General features: G+C 35.8%; 1 protein-coding gene across 2 annotated transcripts in view; it reads left to right on the top strand.

Moving 5' to 3' along the window:
- The window catches only part of ANKRD31 (ankyrin repeat domain 31), a 159,067-nt gene that overhangs the window by 52,150 nt on the left and 92,132 nt on the right, over positions 1 to 14,785 (top strand). For both annotated transcript variants that reach the window (XM_078004866.1, XM_001099787.5), the window contains exon 11: positions 12,777 to 12,919. In XM_078004866.1, the coding sequence (XP_077860992.1) occupies positions 12,777 to 12,919 (143 nt within the window). The remainder of the gene's footprint in view (positions 1 to 12,776; positions 12,920 to 14,785) is intronic.

Genomic DNA, 14,785 nt, shown 5'->3' with positions numbered 1-14,785 from the left:
GTTTCCATTTTCAACAGAATCACCTGCAAAGTTTGTTTAAAGTGCAACCATCATTTCACCTCCCAAACCACACACACACACACACACACACACACACACACACACACACACACACCCCCACACCAGAATCACCTGCAATATTTGCTTAAAATGCAACCATCATTTCACCTCCCAAAACACACACACACACACACACACTCTCTCTCTCTCTCTGTCTCTCTCTCTCTCACACACACACACACACACACTCACTGTCTCAGTAAAGGTCAAGGACTGGCAAGAGCTGTATGACCTCTAACATGTTAGTTCGATGTAGTGAGCTTTTACATACTGTTTACATACCTTCTATGTATCAGATGCTGTGAAAACAAAAAGATTAATAATCTCCAGTAGGAAGATTTAAGTGTACTTATTTTGTGGTACAATTAAAAAAGAGGCCCACTGCCCTGTGAGAAATGAACAAAATGTAATAATGGACCAATGGTCTTTTATATGTAACATTTTGAATTTTATGAGTCCTCACTTACATTTTATGAAATTTTGTCTCTGATTAAAAAACAAATTGCAGGGAGCTCAGAAAGAGTACTAATTCTTTTTCCAAAGGCAAAGGTGACAGTCATGAAGTAGGCTAAAAAAAACTCTGAATACTCAAAATAGATCACATTTTAAGTTTTTGCCAAAAACCTCTGAGATCAATGCCTTGAGCTTTATTTTATGCAGAACTCTTTCTGATTCCTATACCTGTAACACATTAGAACTGAAAAAGAAAGGTTGGCCCAGACAAGGGTATTAATAATAGCCTGAAGTTTAAGTCAATAACAAAGCAAGAAATAGATAACATAAAATATGAGAGACAAAACTGTTTAGGACTATGTAATGTAGAAAGGAGTGTGCGTTATTCTTCTGTGAGTGTTAACAACGGCTATATTACAGCATATAACAAATTTTATTGTGATTGTAAATCTTTTTAAAAAATGTATTATATTATGTTCTCTTTAAAGGAAATTTATAACTATATTCATGTTTTAAAGAGATTTCTTCCATGATAGTTAATTTCTTTTTTTAAATAAGTTTTTTTGGGGATCTCCCAACCTGCAGATTTGGGAGGTAGTAAAAGATCTGTTGTAGAATGTGTTCCATCTTTATTTTGGAGGGGTGGTTTTACAATGCAGAAGGCATAATCCTTAGGGGAAGGAAAAGTCTCTGTTACACTTGATTTCTTTCTGTAATCTGTAGCGATTTCTGTGGTCTTCAGTGGCTTTCTCTGCAGAATAAAGCTCCTTCTGGCTTTATTGACACTGGGAATTTCTTTCAACCCTGAAACTGATAATTCTTCCTTACTGAGTCATCCTTGTTTAAGTCTCACTTCAGGTAGCATTCATTGTTTTTTCTGGAATTGGACACTATTTACTTTTTACTTTTAATGGATACATAATTATTATATAACATAACTATATGTATTATATATGGTATATATTATAAATATACATAATTATACATATTTATGGGGAACGATGTGATTTTTAAATACATGTATACATTGTGTGATGATCAAATCAGAGTAATTAGCATATCCAACACCTTAAACATGTATCATTTCTTTATGGTAGGAACATTGAAAAATCTCCTTTTCTAACTATTTAGAGACATTCAATACCTCTTTGCTGACTCTAGTCACCCAACTGTGCAATAGGATACCATCACTTATTCTTCATTTCTTCGTGTGTGTGTGTGTGTGTGTGTGTGTGTGTGTGTGTAACGGAATCTCACTTTGTTGCCTGGCTGGAGTGCAGTGGCGTGATCTTGGCTCACTGCAACCTCTGCATCCAGGATTCAAGCGATTCTTCTTCCTCAGCCACCTGAGTAGCTGGGATTTCAGGTGCCTGCCCTAAAAAAAAAAGCTAATTTTTGTATTTTTAGTAGAAACGGGGTTTCACCATGTTGGCCAGGATGGTCTTAATCTCCTGACCTTGTGATCCACCCGCCTCAGCCTCCCGAAGTCCTGGGATTACAGGCGTGAGCCACTGCGCCTACCTCTTCCTCGTTTCTAATTGCAACTTTGTACCCATTGACCGTCTCTTCCTAATTTTTCCCCTCCCACTACTCTCCTCACTCTGTAGTAACCACTATTCTATTCACTGTTTCTTAGGATCAACTTTTTAAAAAAATGTATTTATTTATTTATTTTTTATTATACTTTAAGTTCTAGGATACATGTGTACAACGTGCAGGTTTGTTACATATCTATACATGTGGCATGGGACTGTAAACTAGTTCAACCATTGTGGAAGACAGGGTGGCGATTCCTCAAGGATCTAGAGCTAGGATCAGCTTTTTGATTCTGCATATGAGTAAGAACATGCAGTATGTGTCTTCCTGTGTCTAGGTTATTTCACTTAACATGATGTCCCCCAGTTTCTTCCATGTTGTTGCAAATGAAAGAATTTTGTTCTTTTTTGTGGCTGAATAGTATTCCATTGTATACATATACCACATTTGCTTTATCCATTCTTCTGTTGATGGACACTTAGGTTGAGTCCATATCTTGGCTATTGTGAATAGTGCTACAGTGAGCATGGGAATTTAGATATCTCTTTGACATATTGATTTCGTTTCCTTTGGATATATACCAAGTAGTAGGATTGCTGGTTATGGTAGTTCTATTTTGAATTTTTGAGGAATCTCCATATTGTTTTCCATAATGGCTGTACTAATTTATGTTCCCACCAAAAGTGTAAAGGTTCTCTTTTCTCCACATCCTTATCAACACTTATCTTTTGTCTTTTTAATAATTGCCATTCTGACTGGAATGAGGGGGTATCTCATTGTGGTTTTGATTTGCTTTTCCCTGGTAGTCAGTTATGTTGAGCACTTTTTTCATATACCTGTTGATCTTTTGCTCATTTTAAAATATAATAATTATTATTATTTTTTGGCTATTGAGTTGTTTGAGTTTCTTATATATTCTGTATATTAACCCCTTGTCAGATGCATGGTTTGCAAATATTTTCTCTCATTCTGTAGGTTTTCTCTTTACTCTGTTGATTGTTTTCTTTGCTGTGCAGAAAGTTTTTAGTTTGATATAATGTCATTTGTCTAATTTTTTTTATTTTGTTGCCTGTGCTTTTAAGGTCTTATTCAAAAAATTATTGCCCAGTGTCATGAAGCATTTTTCCTGTGTTTTCTTATAGCAGTTTCATAGTTTCAGTATTTACATTTAAGTTTTTAGTCCACTTTGAGTTGAATTTTGTGTATGTTGAAAATAAGGATCTAGTTTTATTCTTCTGCATGTGGATATCCAATTTTTCCAGTCCTATTTATTGAAGAAACTGTCTTTTCCCCAGTGTGTATTTTTGGCACCTTTGTTGAAAAGCAGTTGGCTGTAGATGCGTGGATTTATGTCTGGGCTTTGTATTCTGTTATATTGGTCTGTGTGTCTATTTTTATGTCAATATGATGCTCTTTTCATTAATAGAGCTTTGTAGTGTATTTTGAAGTAGGGTAATGTGATGCCTCTACCTTTGTTTTTTAAAAATTTTTTGCTTAAGGTTGCTTTGGCTGTTTGGGGGTCTTTTGTGGTTCTATATGAATTTTAGGTATTTTTTATTCCTGTGACGAATGTCATTGATATTTTGATAGAAATTGCATTGAATCCATAGATCATATTGAATCTGTAGATTATTGTGACAGAATTAATTATTCCAATCCATGAACATGGGATACACTTACCTTTATATGTGTCCTCTTCAATCTGTTTCATCAATGTTTTATAGTTTTCAGTGTAGAGATCTTTCACCTCCTTGGTTAAATTTATTCCTAGGTATTTTATTTTTTGGTAGCTATTGTAAATAGGATTGTTTTCTTGCATTAGTTTTTTGGATAGTCCACTATTTAGCATATAGAAACACTGCTTTCTGTGTGTTGATTTTGTATCCTGCAAGTTGATTGACTTTATTAGTTCTTGCAGTTTTTTAGTGAAGTTTTTAGGACTTTCTATATATAAGACCGTATCATCTACAAGTAGGGACAATTTGACTTCCTTCTTTCCCATTTGGACACCTTTATTTTTTTCTTTTGCCTAATTTCTCTCACTAGGATTTCCAGTACAATACTAACTAGAAGTGGTGACTGGCCATTCTTGTCTTTTTCCAGATCTTAAAGGAAAAACTTTCAACTTTTCCCTCTTTCGTATGAAGTTAGCTATGGGTAAAAATAAAACCCATATATGGGATTTATTGTATTGATATACATACCTTCTGTACCTAATTTGTTGAGAATTTTTATCATGAAGGGATGTTGAATTCTATCAAATGCTTTTTCTGCATCTTTTGAAATGATCGTATGGCTTTTGTCTTTCTTTCTGTTAATGTGATATATCACATTTATTGGTTTGTGCATATTAAATCACTCTTGTATCCCTGGGATGAATCCCAATTGATCATAGTGAATAATCTTTTTAATGTACTGTTGAATTCAGTTTGCTGGTATTTTGTTGAAGATTTTGCCCCTGTGTTCATCAGGGATATTGGGGATTCATTTTTAAGCGCCTCCTTCCCCTGCCCCATCATTGACTTTGGATCCCTCATGCTTGTATCTTGTTTTCTTTGGGAATTTTCTTCAGTAACTTTAAAATAGGATACTGGGTTTTCCTTGGAAGCCATATGTTTACTTTTATATTTACCTTATCTTTCAGTCATTCTGGGCTCAAGGAGAAATGTGATATTTGCTTGTGGTTATTTTCTCATTTCTATAGTAAACATTTTAGTCTTTTTTTTTTTTTGAGATGGAATCTCACTCTTGCCACCCAGGCTGGAGTGCAATGGTGCTATCTCGACTCACTGCAACCTTCCCCTCCCAGGTTCAAGAGATTCTCCTGCCTCAGCCTCCCGAGTAGCTGGGATTACAGGCGCTTGCCACCACGCCTGGCTAATTTTTTTTTATTTTTAGTAGTGATGGGGTTTCACCATGTTAACCAGGCTGGTCTTGAATTCCTGACTTCAGGTGATCTGTCTTTCTCAGCCTCTCAAAGGGCTGGGATTACAGGCGTGAGCCACCTTGCCTGACCCATTTTCGTCTTCTTTAGGAAACTAATTTTTATTGTAGTTTGAGCAAAATCTAGACAAGGAAAGGAAGTTTTATAGGAGGAAAATCATCATCTGCATTCCAAAGTTAATGACTTTTGAGTTTCTGGTACTTAATTTTTCATCTCATCTAACTGGGACCTGTGATATATAATCAGGTTAACCAATGTACATGTTGGTAAGCAAATTTTCACTAGTTCACAGGTTCCAGAACCTAAACAGCAGTGAATTCATACCTTCTATAAGAAACAGTATTTGGAGGAAATAGTTTTTGTATATACATTTTAAAAATAGGTAGTTTTAAAATATTCAAAAAGTTCACGTGACCTGTTTATCCATATAACTAATATCTCGATTCTACATATTTATTTTATCAGATACCTATCCATCTTGAAATCTCTCTGTCCATCCATCAATCCATCTTTATTTTGATGCATTTCAAAGAAATTATAGACATCAGTGTGTTTTACCACTAAACACCTCAGCATGAATATTATTAGAGTTCAGGGGTGTGTGTGTGTGTGTGTGTTTTCTCAGGTAACATTTTCATATAGTGAACTACAAATCTTAATTGTGCCATCTGGTTAATTTTGACAGATACATTATCCCAGAAAGTTTCCTCATGCCTCTCTTCAGTCATTCCTTACTCTCAAGATGCCACTACTGTTCTGGTATTTTTCACTCTGTGTTAGTTTTTCTTCTCTCAGTATTTCAGCATATTTCACCGCTAAACATGATTTTAACTATAGGTTTTTGTAGATGCTCTTTATCAGATTGAGGAGTTTGAGGAGTCTATTCTTTTTTTATATATATACTTTAAGTTCTAGGGTACATGTGCACAATGTGCAGATTTTTATATAGGTATACATGTGTCATGTTGCTTTGCTGCATCCATCAACTCATCATTTACATTAGGCATTTTTCCTAATGCTATCCTTCCTCTAGCCTCCCAGCCCCCCATCCTCCAACAGGCACTGGTGTGTGATGTTCCACCCTGTGTCCAAGTGTTCTCATTGTTCAATTCCCACCTATGGGTGAGAACATGCAGTGTTTGGTTTTCTGTCCTTGTGATAGTTTGCTGAAAATGATGGTTTCCAGCTTCATCCATGTCCCTGCAAAGGACATGAACTCATCCTTTTTTATGGCTGCATAGTATTCCATGGTGTGTATGTGCCACATTTTCTTAATCCAGTCTGTCATTGATGGGCATTTGGGTTGGTTCCAAGTCTTTGCTATTGTGAATAGTGCCATAATAAACATACATGTGCATGTGTCTTTATAGCAGCATGATTTATAATCCTTTGGGTATATACCCAGTAATGGGATGGCTGAGTCAAATGGTATTTCTAGTTCTAGATCCTTGAGGAATTGCCACACTGTCTTGCAAAATGGTTGAACTAATTTACACTCCCACCAACAGTGTAAAAGCGTTCCTATTTCTCCACGTCCTCTCCAGCATCTGTTGTTTCCTGACTTTTTAATGATTGCCATTCTAACTGGCGTGAGATGGTATCTTATTGTGGTTTTGATTTGCATTTCTCTGATGGCGAGTGATGATGAGCATTTTTTCATGTGTCTGTTGGCTGCATAAATGTCTTCTTTTGAGAAGTGTCTGTTCATATCCTTTGCCCACTTTTTGATGTGGTTGTTTGTTTTTTTCTTGTAAATTTCTTTGAGTTCTTTATAGAGTCTGGATATTAGCCCTTTGTTAGATGGGTAGAGTGCAAACATTTTCTCCCATTCTGTAGGTTGCGTGTTCACTCTGATGGTAGTTTTTTTTGTTGTTTTTTTGTTTTTTGTTTTTTTTTTTTTTGCTGTGCAGAAGCTCTTTAGTTTAATTAGATCCCATTTGTCTATTTTGGCTTTTGTGGCCGTTGCTTTTGGTGTTGTAGTCATGAAGTCTTTGCCCATGCCTATGTCCTGAATGATATTGCCTAGGTTTTCTTCTAGGGTTTTTATGGTTTTAGGTCTAACATTTCAGTCTCTAATCCATCTTGAATTAATTTTTGCATAAGGTGTAAGGAAGGGATCCAGTTTCAGCTTTCTACATATGGCTAGCCAGTTTTCCCAGCACCATTTATTAAATAGGGAATCCTTTCCCCATTTCTTGTTTTTGTCACATTTGTCAAAGATCAGATGGTTGTGGATGTGTGGTGTTATTTCTGAGGCCTCTGTTCTATTCCATTGGTCTGTATATCTGTTTTGGTATCAGTACCATGCTGTTTTGGTTACTGTAGCCTTGTAGTATAGTTTGAAGTCAGGTAGCGTGATGCCTCCAGCTTTGTTCTTTTTGCTTAGGATTGTCTTGGCAATGTGGGCTCTTTTTCAGTTCCATATGAACTTTAAAGTAGTTTTTTTCCAATTCTGTGAAGAGTCATTGGTACCTTAATGGGGATGGCATTGAATCTATAAATTACCTTGGGCAGTATGGCCATTTTCATGATATTGATTCTTTGTATCCATGAGCATGGAATGTTCTTCCATTTGTTTGTGTCCTCTTTTATTTCGTTGAGCAGTGGTTTGTAGTTCTCCTTGAAGAGGTCCTTCACATCCCTTGTAAGTTGGATTCTTAAGTTTTTATTCTCTTTGTAGCAATTGTGAATGGGAGTTCAACATGATTTGGCTCTCTGTTTGTCTATTATTGGTGTATAGGAATGCTTGTCATTTTTGCACATTGATTTTGTATCCTGAGACTTTGCTGAAGTTGCTTATCTGCTTAAGGAGATTTTGGCCTGAGACGATGGAGTTTTCTAAATATACAATTATGTCATCTGCAACAGGGACAATTTGACTTCCTCTTTTCCTAATTGAATCCCCTTTATTTCTTTCTCTTGCCTGATTGCCCTGGCCAGAATTTCCAACACTGTGTTGAATAGGAGTGGTGAGAGAAGGTATCCTTGTCTTGTGCCAGTTTTCAAAGGGAATGTTTCCAGTTTTTGCCCATTCAGTATGATATTGGCTGTGGGTTTGTCATAAATAGCTCTTATTACTTTGAGATACGTTCCATCAATACCTCGTTTATTGAGAGTTTTTAGCATGAAGGGCTGTTGAATTTTGTCGGAGAGCTTTTCTGCATCTATTGAGATAATCATGTGGTTTTTGTCTTTGGTTCTGTTTATGTGACGGATTACGTTTATTGATTTGCATATGTTGAACCAGCCTTGCATCCCAGGGATGAAGCCTACTTGATCATGGTGGATAAGCTTTTTGATGTGCTGCTGGATTTGGTTTGCCAGTATTTTATTGAAGATTTTTTGCATCAATGTTCATCAGGGATATTAGTCTAAAATTCTCTCTCTTTTTTTTTTTTTTTGAGATGGAGTCTCGCTCTGTTGCCCAGGCTGGAGTGCAGTGGCCGGATCTCAGTTCACTGCAAGCTCCACCTCCTGGGTTTATGCCATTCTCCTGCCTCAGCCTCCCGAGTAGCTGGGACGACAGGCACCCGCCACCTCGCCCGGCTAGTTTTTTTGTATTTTTTAGTAGAGACGGGGTTTCATCGTATTAGCCAGGATGGTCTCGATCTCCTGACCTCGTGATCTGCCTGTCTCAAAATTCTCTTTTTTTGTTGCGTCTCTACCAGGCTTTGGTATCAGGATGATGCTGGCCTCATAAAATGAGTTAGGGAGGATTCCCTCTTTTTCTATTGATTGGAATAGTTTCAAAAGGAATGGTACTAGCTCCTCTTTGTACCTCTGGGAGAATTTGGCTGTGAATCCGTCTTGTCCTTGACTATTTTTGGTTGGTAGGCTATTAATTATTGCCTCACTTTCAGAGCCTATTATTGTTCTATTCAGAGATTCAACTTCTTCCTGGTTTAGTCTTGGGAGGGCGTATGTGTCCAGGAATTTATCCATTTCTTCTAGATTTTCTAGTTTGTTTGCGTAGAAGTGTTTATAGTATTCTCTGATGGTAGTTTGTATTTCTGTGGGATTGGTGGTGATATCCCCTTTCATTTTTTATTGCATCTATTTGATTCTTCTGTCTTTTCCTCTTTATTAGTCTTGCTAGCAGTCTATCAATTTTGTTGATCTTTTCAAAAAACCAGCTCCTGGATTCATTGATTTTTTGAAGAGTTTTTTTTTTGTATCTCTATCACGGAACCTATTCTTAATGTGCAGAGTTTTCTTTTAAATCAGGTAGATGCTAGCTTTTCTCATGTACTTTTGCTACATCTATTGATATGGCCATATAAACTTTCTCCCTTATTTCACTACTGTGGTGAATTAGGTTGATTGATTTTCAAATGTTAAACCAACCTTACATTCTTAGAATAAATGGTATCTGGTCATGATGTGTCATTCTTTTTATATATGGCTGGATTTGATTTGGTATAGTAAGGGTTTTTGCATCTACATTCATGAATAACATTGGCCTATAATTTTTTGGAGGTGGATAATTCTTTTGTCTGTGATTTTTTTGGGGTGGAGCTAATGCTTTTGTCTGGATCCTTTTTATCAAGATTTACTAATATTTTCTTAAGGATTTAAAAAAATCTATATAGGTATATAATAAGTAGTTTATAATATTTTTACAATGCCTTTGGTTTTGGTATCAGGGTTATGCCGGCCTCATTAATTAAGAAATCTTCTCACCTCTTCTGTTTTCTGAATGAGTTTGTTTAACATTGAGGTTTTTTTTTTTTTTATTCTTTCTTAAATGTTTGACAGAATTAGGAGTGAAACCATCTGGGCCTATTGTTTTATTTGTGGGAGAGTTTTGATAATAAATTCGTTAATAGGTATAGGCTATTCAGATTTTCTATCCCATGTTATGTCTGTTTTGGTAGGTTGTGGCTTTTTTTTTTAGCTGTATTAATCAATTGTATTGATTTTTTTCAAGGATTGATTTATGGCTTTTTTAGTTTTCTTTGTTATTTGTTTTATACTTTATTGATTTCTGCTCTTTTTCTGCCTTCTACTTATTTTGGCTTTTTTTGTTCTTTTAGCTTTAATAAGGTGGAAAATAAAGTCACTGATTTTGTGCCTTCTTCCCTAATATAAGCATTTAAAGCTTTAATTTACCTCTAAGAACTACTTTAGTAGTTGCGTCTCACAGATTTTGGTACGTTTTATTTTCATTGTAGTTCAGTTTGAAATATTTTTAATTTCTCATATGCTTTCTTCTTTGATCCAGTGATTATATTAGAAGTTGTTTAATTTTTAAATGTCTGGATTCTCCAGATACTCTTCTGTTATTGATTTCTAATTTGACTAAAAAGAACATAAAAGATATATTTTATATGATTTTAACCTTTTTCCATTTATTGAGAATTGATTATTGCATAATGTATTATCTCCTATGTTGAATATCCCAGGTGTACTTGAATGTTTATTCTTTAGTTGGATGTAATGTTTTACAAATTTCAGCTAGGTAAAGGTGTTGATAATGTTGTTCAGCTCTTCTATGTCTTTATTGATTTTATGTCTTGTTGATCTACTTTTTTTTAGAGACATGTTAAAATCCTCATAATTGGGATTGTGGAATTGTCTGTTTCTTTCTTTGATTCTGGCAGTTTTTGCTCCTTATATTTTGAAGCTCTGTTATTAGATACATAAACAGTTATGATTGTCATGTCTTGTGATAAATTAACTCTTTCATTATCATGAAATGTCTGTCATTATTGCTTGGTAATATACTTTATCTTGAACTCTACTATATATAATATTAATATAGACATCTAGCCTTCTTATGTTTACTGCTTATTTACTGTATCTTTTTCTATCCTTTTACTATATCTTTTTCTATCCTTTTATTTTCAACCTATCTGTGTCTTTATATTTAAAGCATGTTTCTTAAGATGGGAGCAGTACAAACTGGAGACTACTTATGGGAGGAGGAGGGGAGTGGGGCAAGGGTTGAAAAACTGCCTATTGGGTACTTTGCACACTACCTGGGTGATGGGATCGTTTATACACCAAACCTCAGTGACACACAATTTACCCATTAAAAAAATCTGCACACGTACAATCTTAACCTAAAAGAAAAGTCGGAACAAAAATAAACTATGTTTCTTGTAAACAGCAGATAGTTTTGCTGTTTTATTCATTCTGACAGTCTTACCTTTAATTGAAAATTAGTGTGATTAGTCAATTTACATTTAACATAAATGGTTGGATTTAGGTCTGCCATTTTACTAATTGTTTTCTGTGTGCTTAATCTGTTTTTTGTTTCTTTCTTTGTCTTTGCAGTGTTTTCTCAAGGTTACTCTAGGGATTAAGTATACACCTCTAATGTTTCATAGTCATCTTAGAGTTAATATTATAATACTTCATATGAAATATGAGGATGTTGAATACATATAGTCCATTTATTCCCCATATCCATTATGCTATAGCTATCATATGTATCATATCTACAGACATTATAAATGTTATAACTTTTGCTTTAAACAAGCCATATTCATTTTAAGGAAATTTATAGGGAAAAAACCTTATTAACTATATATTTACAATTTTGGGGTCTCTTCATTTCTTCCTCAAAACTTAGTAATTAATACTATAGGAGAAACTCCTCCCCTAATATTGTATGGCAGTAGTTCTCAACTGGAGTGCTTTTGCTCCCACCCCCTCAGGGGACTTTTGGCAGTTTCTGGAAACATGTTTAACTGTTACAACTAGGATAGGAGTTTCTACTGTCATCTGGTGGGTTGAGGCCAGGGATACTGGTAAACATTCTGTGAAACTCATAACAACTAAAAACATAAGCTGAGATTGGGAATCCCTGTTTTATGATGAATGTTCTGAGAAGAACTAGTGAAATTCTCTTTTGACATGCAACTTTCAAGTTTTCTTACATCTGTCATATGATTTACTGGAATTTAATAAATATCTAGGCTGGGTGTGGTGGCTCATGCCTGTAATCCCAGCACTTTGGGAGGCTGAGGCGGGCGGATCACGAGGTCAGGAGATCGAGACCATCCTGGCTAACACAGTGAAACCCCATATCTACTAAAAATACAAAAAATTAGCCAGGCGTGGTGGCGGGCACCTATATTCCCAGCTACTCAGGAGGCTGAGGCAGTAAAATGGTGTGAACCCGGGAGGCGGAGCTTGCAGTGAGCTGAGATAGCACCACTGTACTCCAGCCTGGGTGACAGAGCAAGACTCCGTCTCAAAAAAAAAAAAAAAAAAAATCTATAACTTATACCATTGTCTTTGGCCAATAAAGAAAAAGAATATTTGCCCGTATGACTAGTTTTCTTGGAGCAGTTTGTGGTTGTTAAACTACTATAAAAAGTTTTTTGTAAAGAAGGAGAAAAAAAATGAATATATCATTTTGAATCGAGTGATATGTAGTCCAGCCAGTTGGATACTTTAATGGAAGTACCTTGAACTAGAAACAAAGCTTTTCTCCCCTCATCTCTGCAGAAAAGCAGCCTGCAGCCAGTATTCTCTTTGAGTTGATAATGACTCCTGCACAGCCTATTTATTTGGAGAGGTCAGGATTACTTTCAAATATTTTGTTTCTTTTCACATTTTTGCACAACAGAGTTGAGGGGTAGGAGTTTGATTTGTCCTTCAGGTTTATTGAACCTACCAAATAATACAGTGTGCTTTCAGATGATACTATCTTGACTCATATAATCAAAATATTTTTAAAGAAACAACTTAGAATCAGAGTTGTTTTTCAAGGGCAAGCACAAAACATTATTAAGATGCCAAATATAAATAAATGCCATATCTTTTTGTATGATAGGTTGGACAGCACTTCATGAAGCTAGTGTAGGAGGATTTTATCGGACAGCAAGTGAACTATTAAAAGGTGGAGCAGATGTAAATATCAAAGGAATGTACCAGATTACTCCCCTACATGATGCAGTGGTGAATGGACATTATAAGGTACTGTGATGCTTTTATTTGCAGAACAAATAATATATTTTGCAAATATTAAATATCTCTGGAACCACACAATAGAAAAACATACAGAAATTTTAGTTTAATTTCATTCTGCTAATGAATACTTAGAATTTATAATGAAATTTTACTATGTGATGGGTTTGTTGTGTGTAATATGATAGGTGTCATTTTACATGTTACTTTTAATAACCATACAGAGCTTTTTGGTTACACAGTATTTTTTCAACTTGTTCTCCTTTAAAACTCCTTCAGTATGGTGCTTTATAGAGTTTAGAAGAATGTTTCCTTCTTATAGATTGTTACATAGTTATGTCCAGTCCTGACAGGAGATTTACAGCTTTATGGAGTCTAGTGTCCCTTTCATAATGGGCCTAATACAGGAGAATGTTTCTGATCAGTTCAGCTTAATGATCAGCCAGGATATATTAGCAGAACTGTACTGCAGGTTAAAATATCAGACTACTATAATTGCATACCAGTTGGTTAATAGTAACTGCAATAAATGGTAACATTAAGATTATGAATTCTAGTATACAAGGTTTATCTCAGAAACCATATTAGCTTACTACATATTTTTTCTGGTCCCGGAACAACATTGCAGGGCTGAGGCACTTGCTGAAGGTATCCTATTATTTATTTCATGTATTAGAAGTTGCCCTCTGTGTTTAAAAACTTCTAGGATGGGAAAGGGTATTAACCACCTGGGATCAAGATTTGTTCTGCCTATTTCCAGAAGAAATGCCTAACATAGGCAGAGGTGGAGAAGGCTGCTGGGATCCATGGGAATAGATAGGGCATATTCCTTCATAGTATGAAACAGTACTTCAGAAGGGTTTAGGCAGTTTTTTTGTTGTTTGTTTTTCATTGTTTGTTTGTTTATTTGTTTGATAATGTATATCTTTGTGATGGGTGGTCATTTTTGCATATAGTTTAGAGGACTAGGAGGAGAGAATTCTTCCCAGGATCCAGTTTAATGGCCAGAAGAATGCAGGCTTGGACGTGTGACGGTGTGAATCCTTTCTCTGTCAGAAAGCAGAGAAACCTCATGCCAAAGCACTTCTTCTGTCTAACCCCGTAGCCCATTTGCGCCCTTACTTTCCAGGGCTGACCTATACTGATCAAGAGTCTTTTCTTCCTTTGAGTAAAGTGAGCCCTGAGGATTTTAATTTTTCTTCTTTTCTTTCCTATTTGTTCCTTTGCCCCACCTCGAACTTGGCTCCAATCCATTTCTGCCTCACAGTCTAGCATTGGCTGTCTCCTATTTGGCCTTTGCATATGTGAAATAATTAGTTCCTTCAATGATGTTAAAGGAACCAAAGACACAGGCCTCTATTCCCAGAATCCAGTTTCCCCACTTACTGCATTCCCTCTTGCCATCCTCCAATCTCCCTGTGGTTCATATGCTTCTGGCACCATGTCATATCCTGACTAGTGGTGAGAGAAAATGAGAATGACAAGACAGGAGTGGAAATCTAGAGAGCAGTCATGAAAATTAAAAGCTGAAATCAGTAGTTGGGGTGACGTGAGGCAAGGATGATCAGAGAAATGGCCTAGGCCCTGGGAATTGGATTGCTCAAATGCCTTTGGTGTCACAGGAGTAAAGATGTCAAACAGGGAAGCCTTGGGAACCCAATGCTTGTCTTACTATCTGGGGAGTGTGAGCTTCTTTAAGCATCTGGAGAGTTAAAGGAACTAGAATATATTATCTTACAGGTCTTAGTTGTTATATTGGAGAGATACTAAAAGATAATATCCTGCTTTCTAAAAGTGAAAAAGCCATTTTAAAAATCCACATCTTATGATTCTGTTAATTTGAAATACCCATAATAGTCAAATCTATAGAGACAG

Source organism: Macaca mulatta, chromosome 6 (assembly GCF_049350105.2).
Source record: "Macaca mulatta isolate MMU2019108-1 chromosome 6, T2T-MMU8v2.0, whole genome shotgun sequence".
NCBI lineage: Eukaryota > Metazoa > Chordata > Mammalia > Primates > Cercopithecidae > Macaca > Macaca mulatta.
Note: the sequence above shows the minus strand (reverse complement) of the source record. Positions and strands in the feature narration are given on the sequence as shown.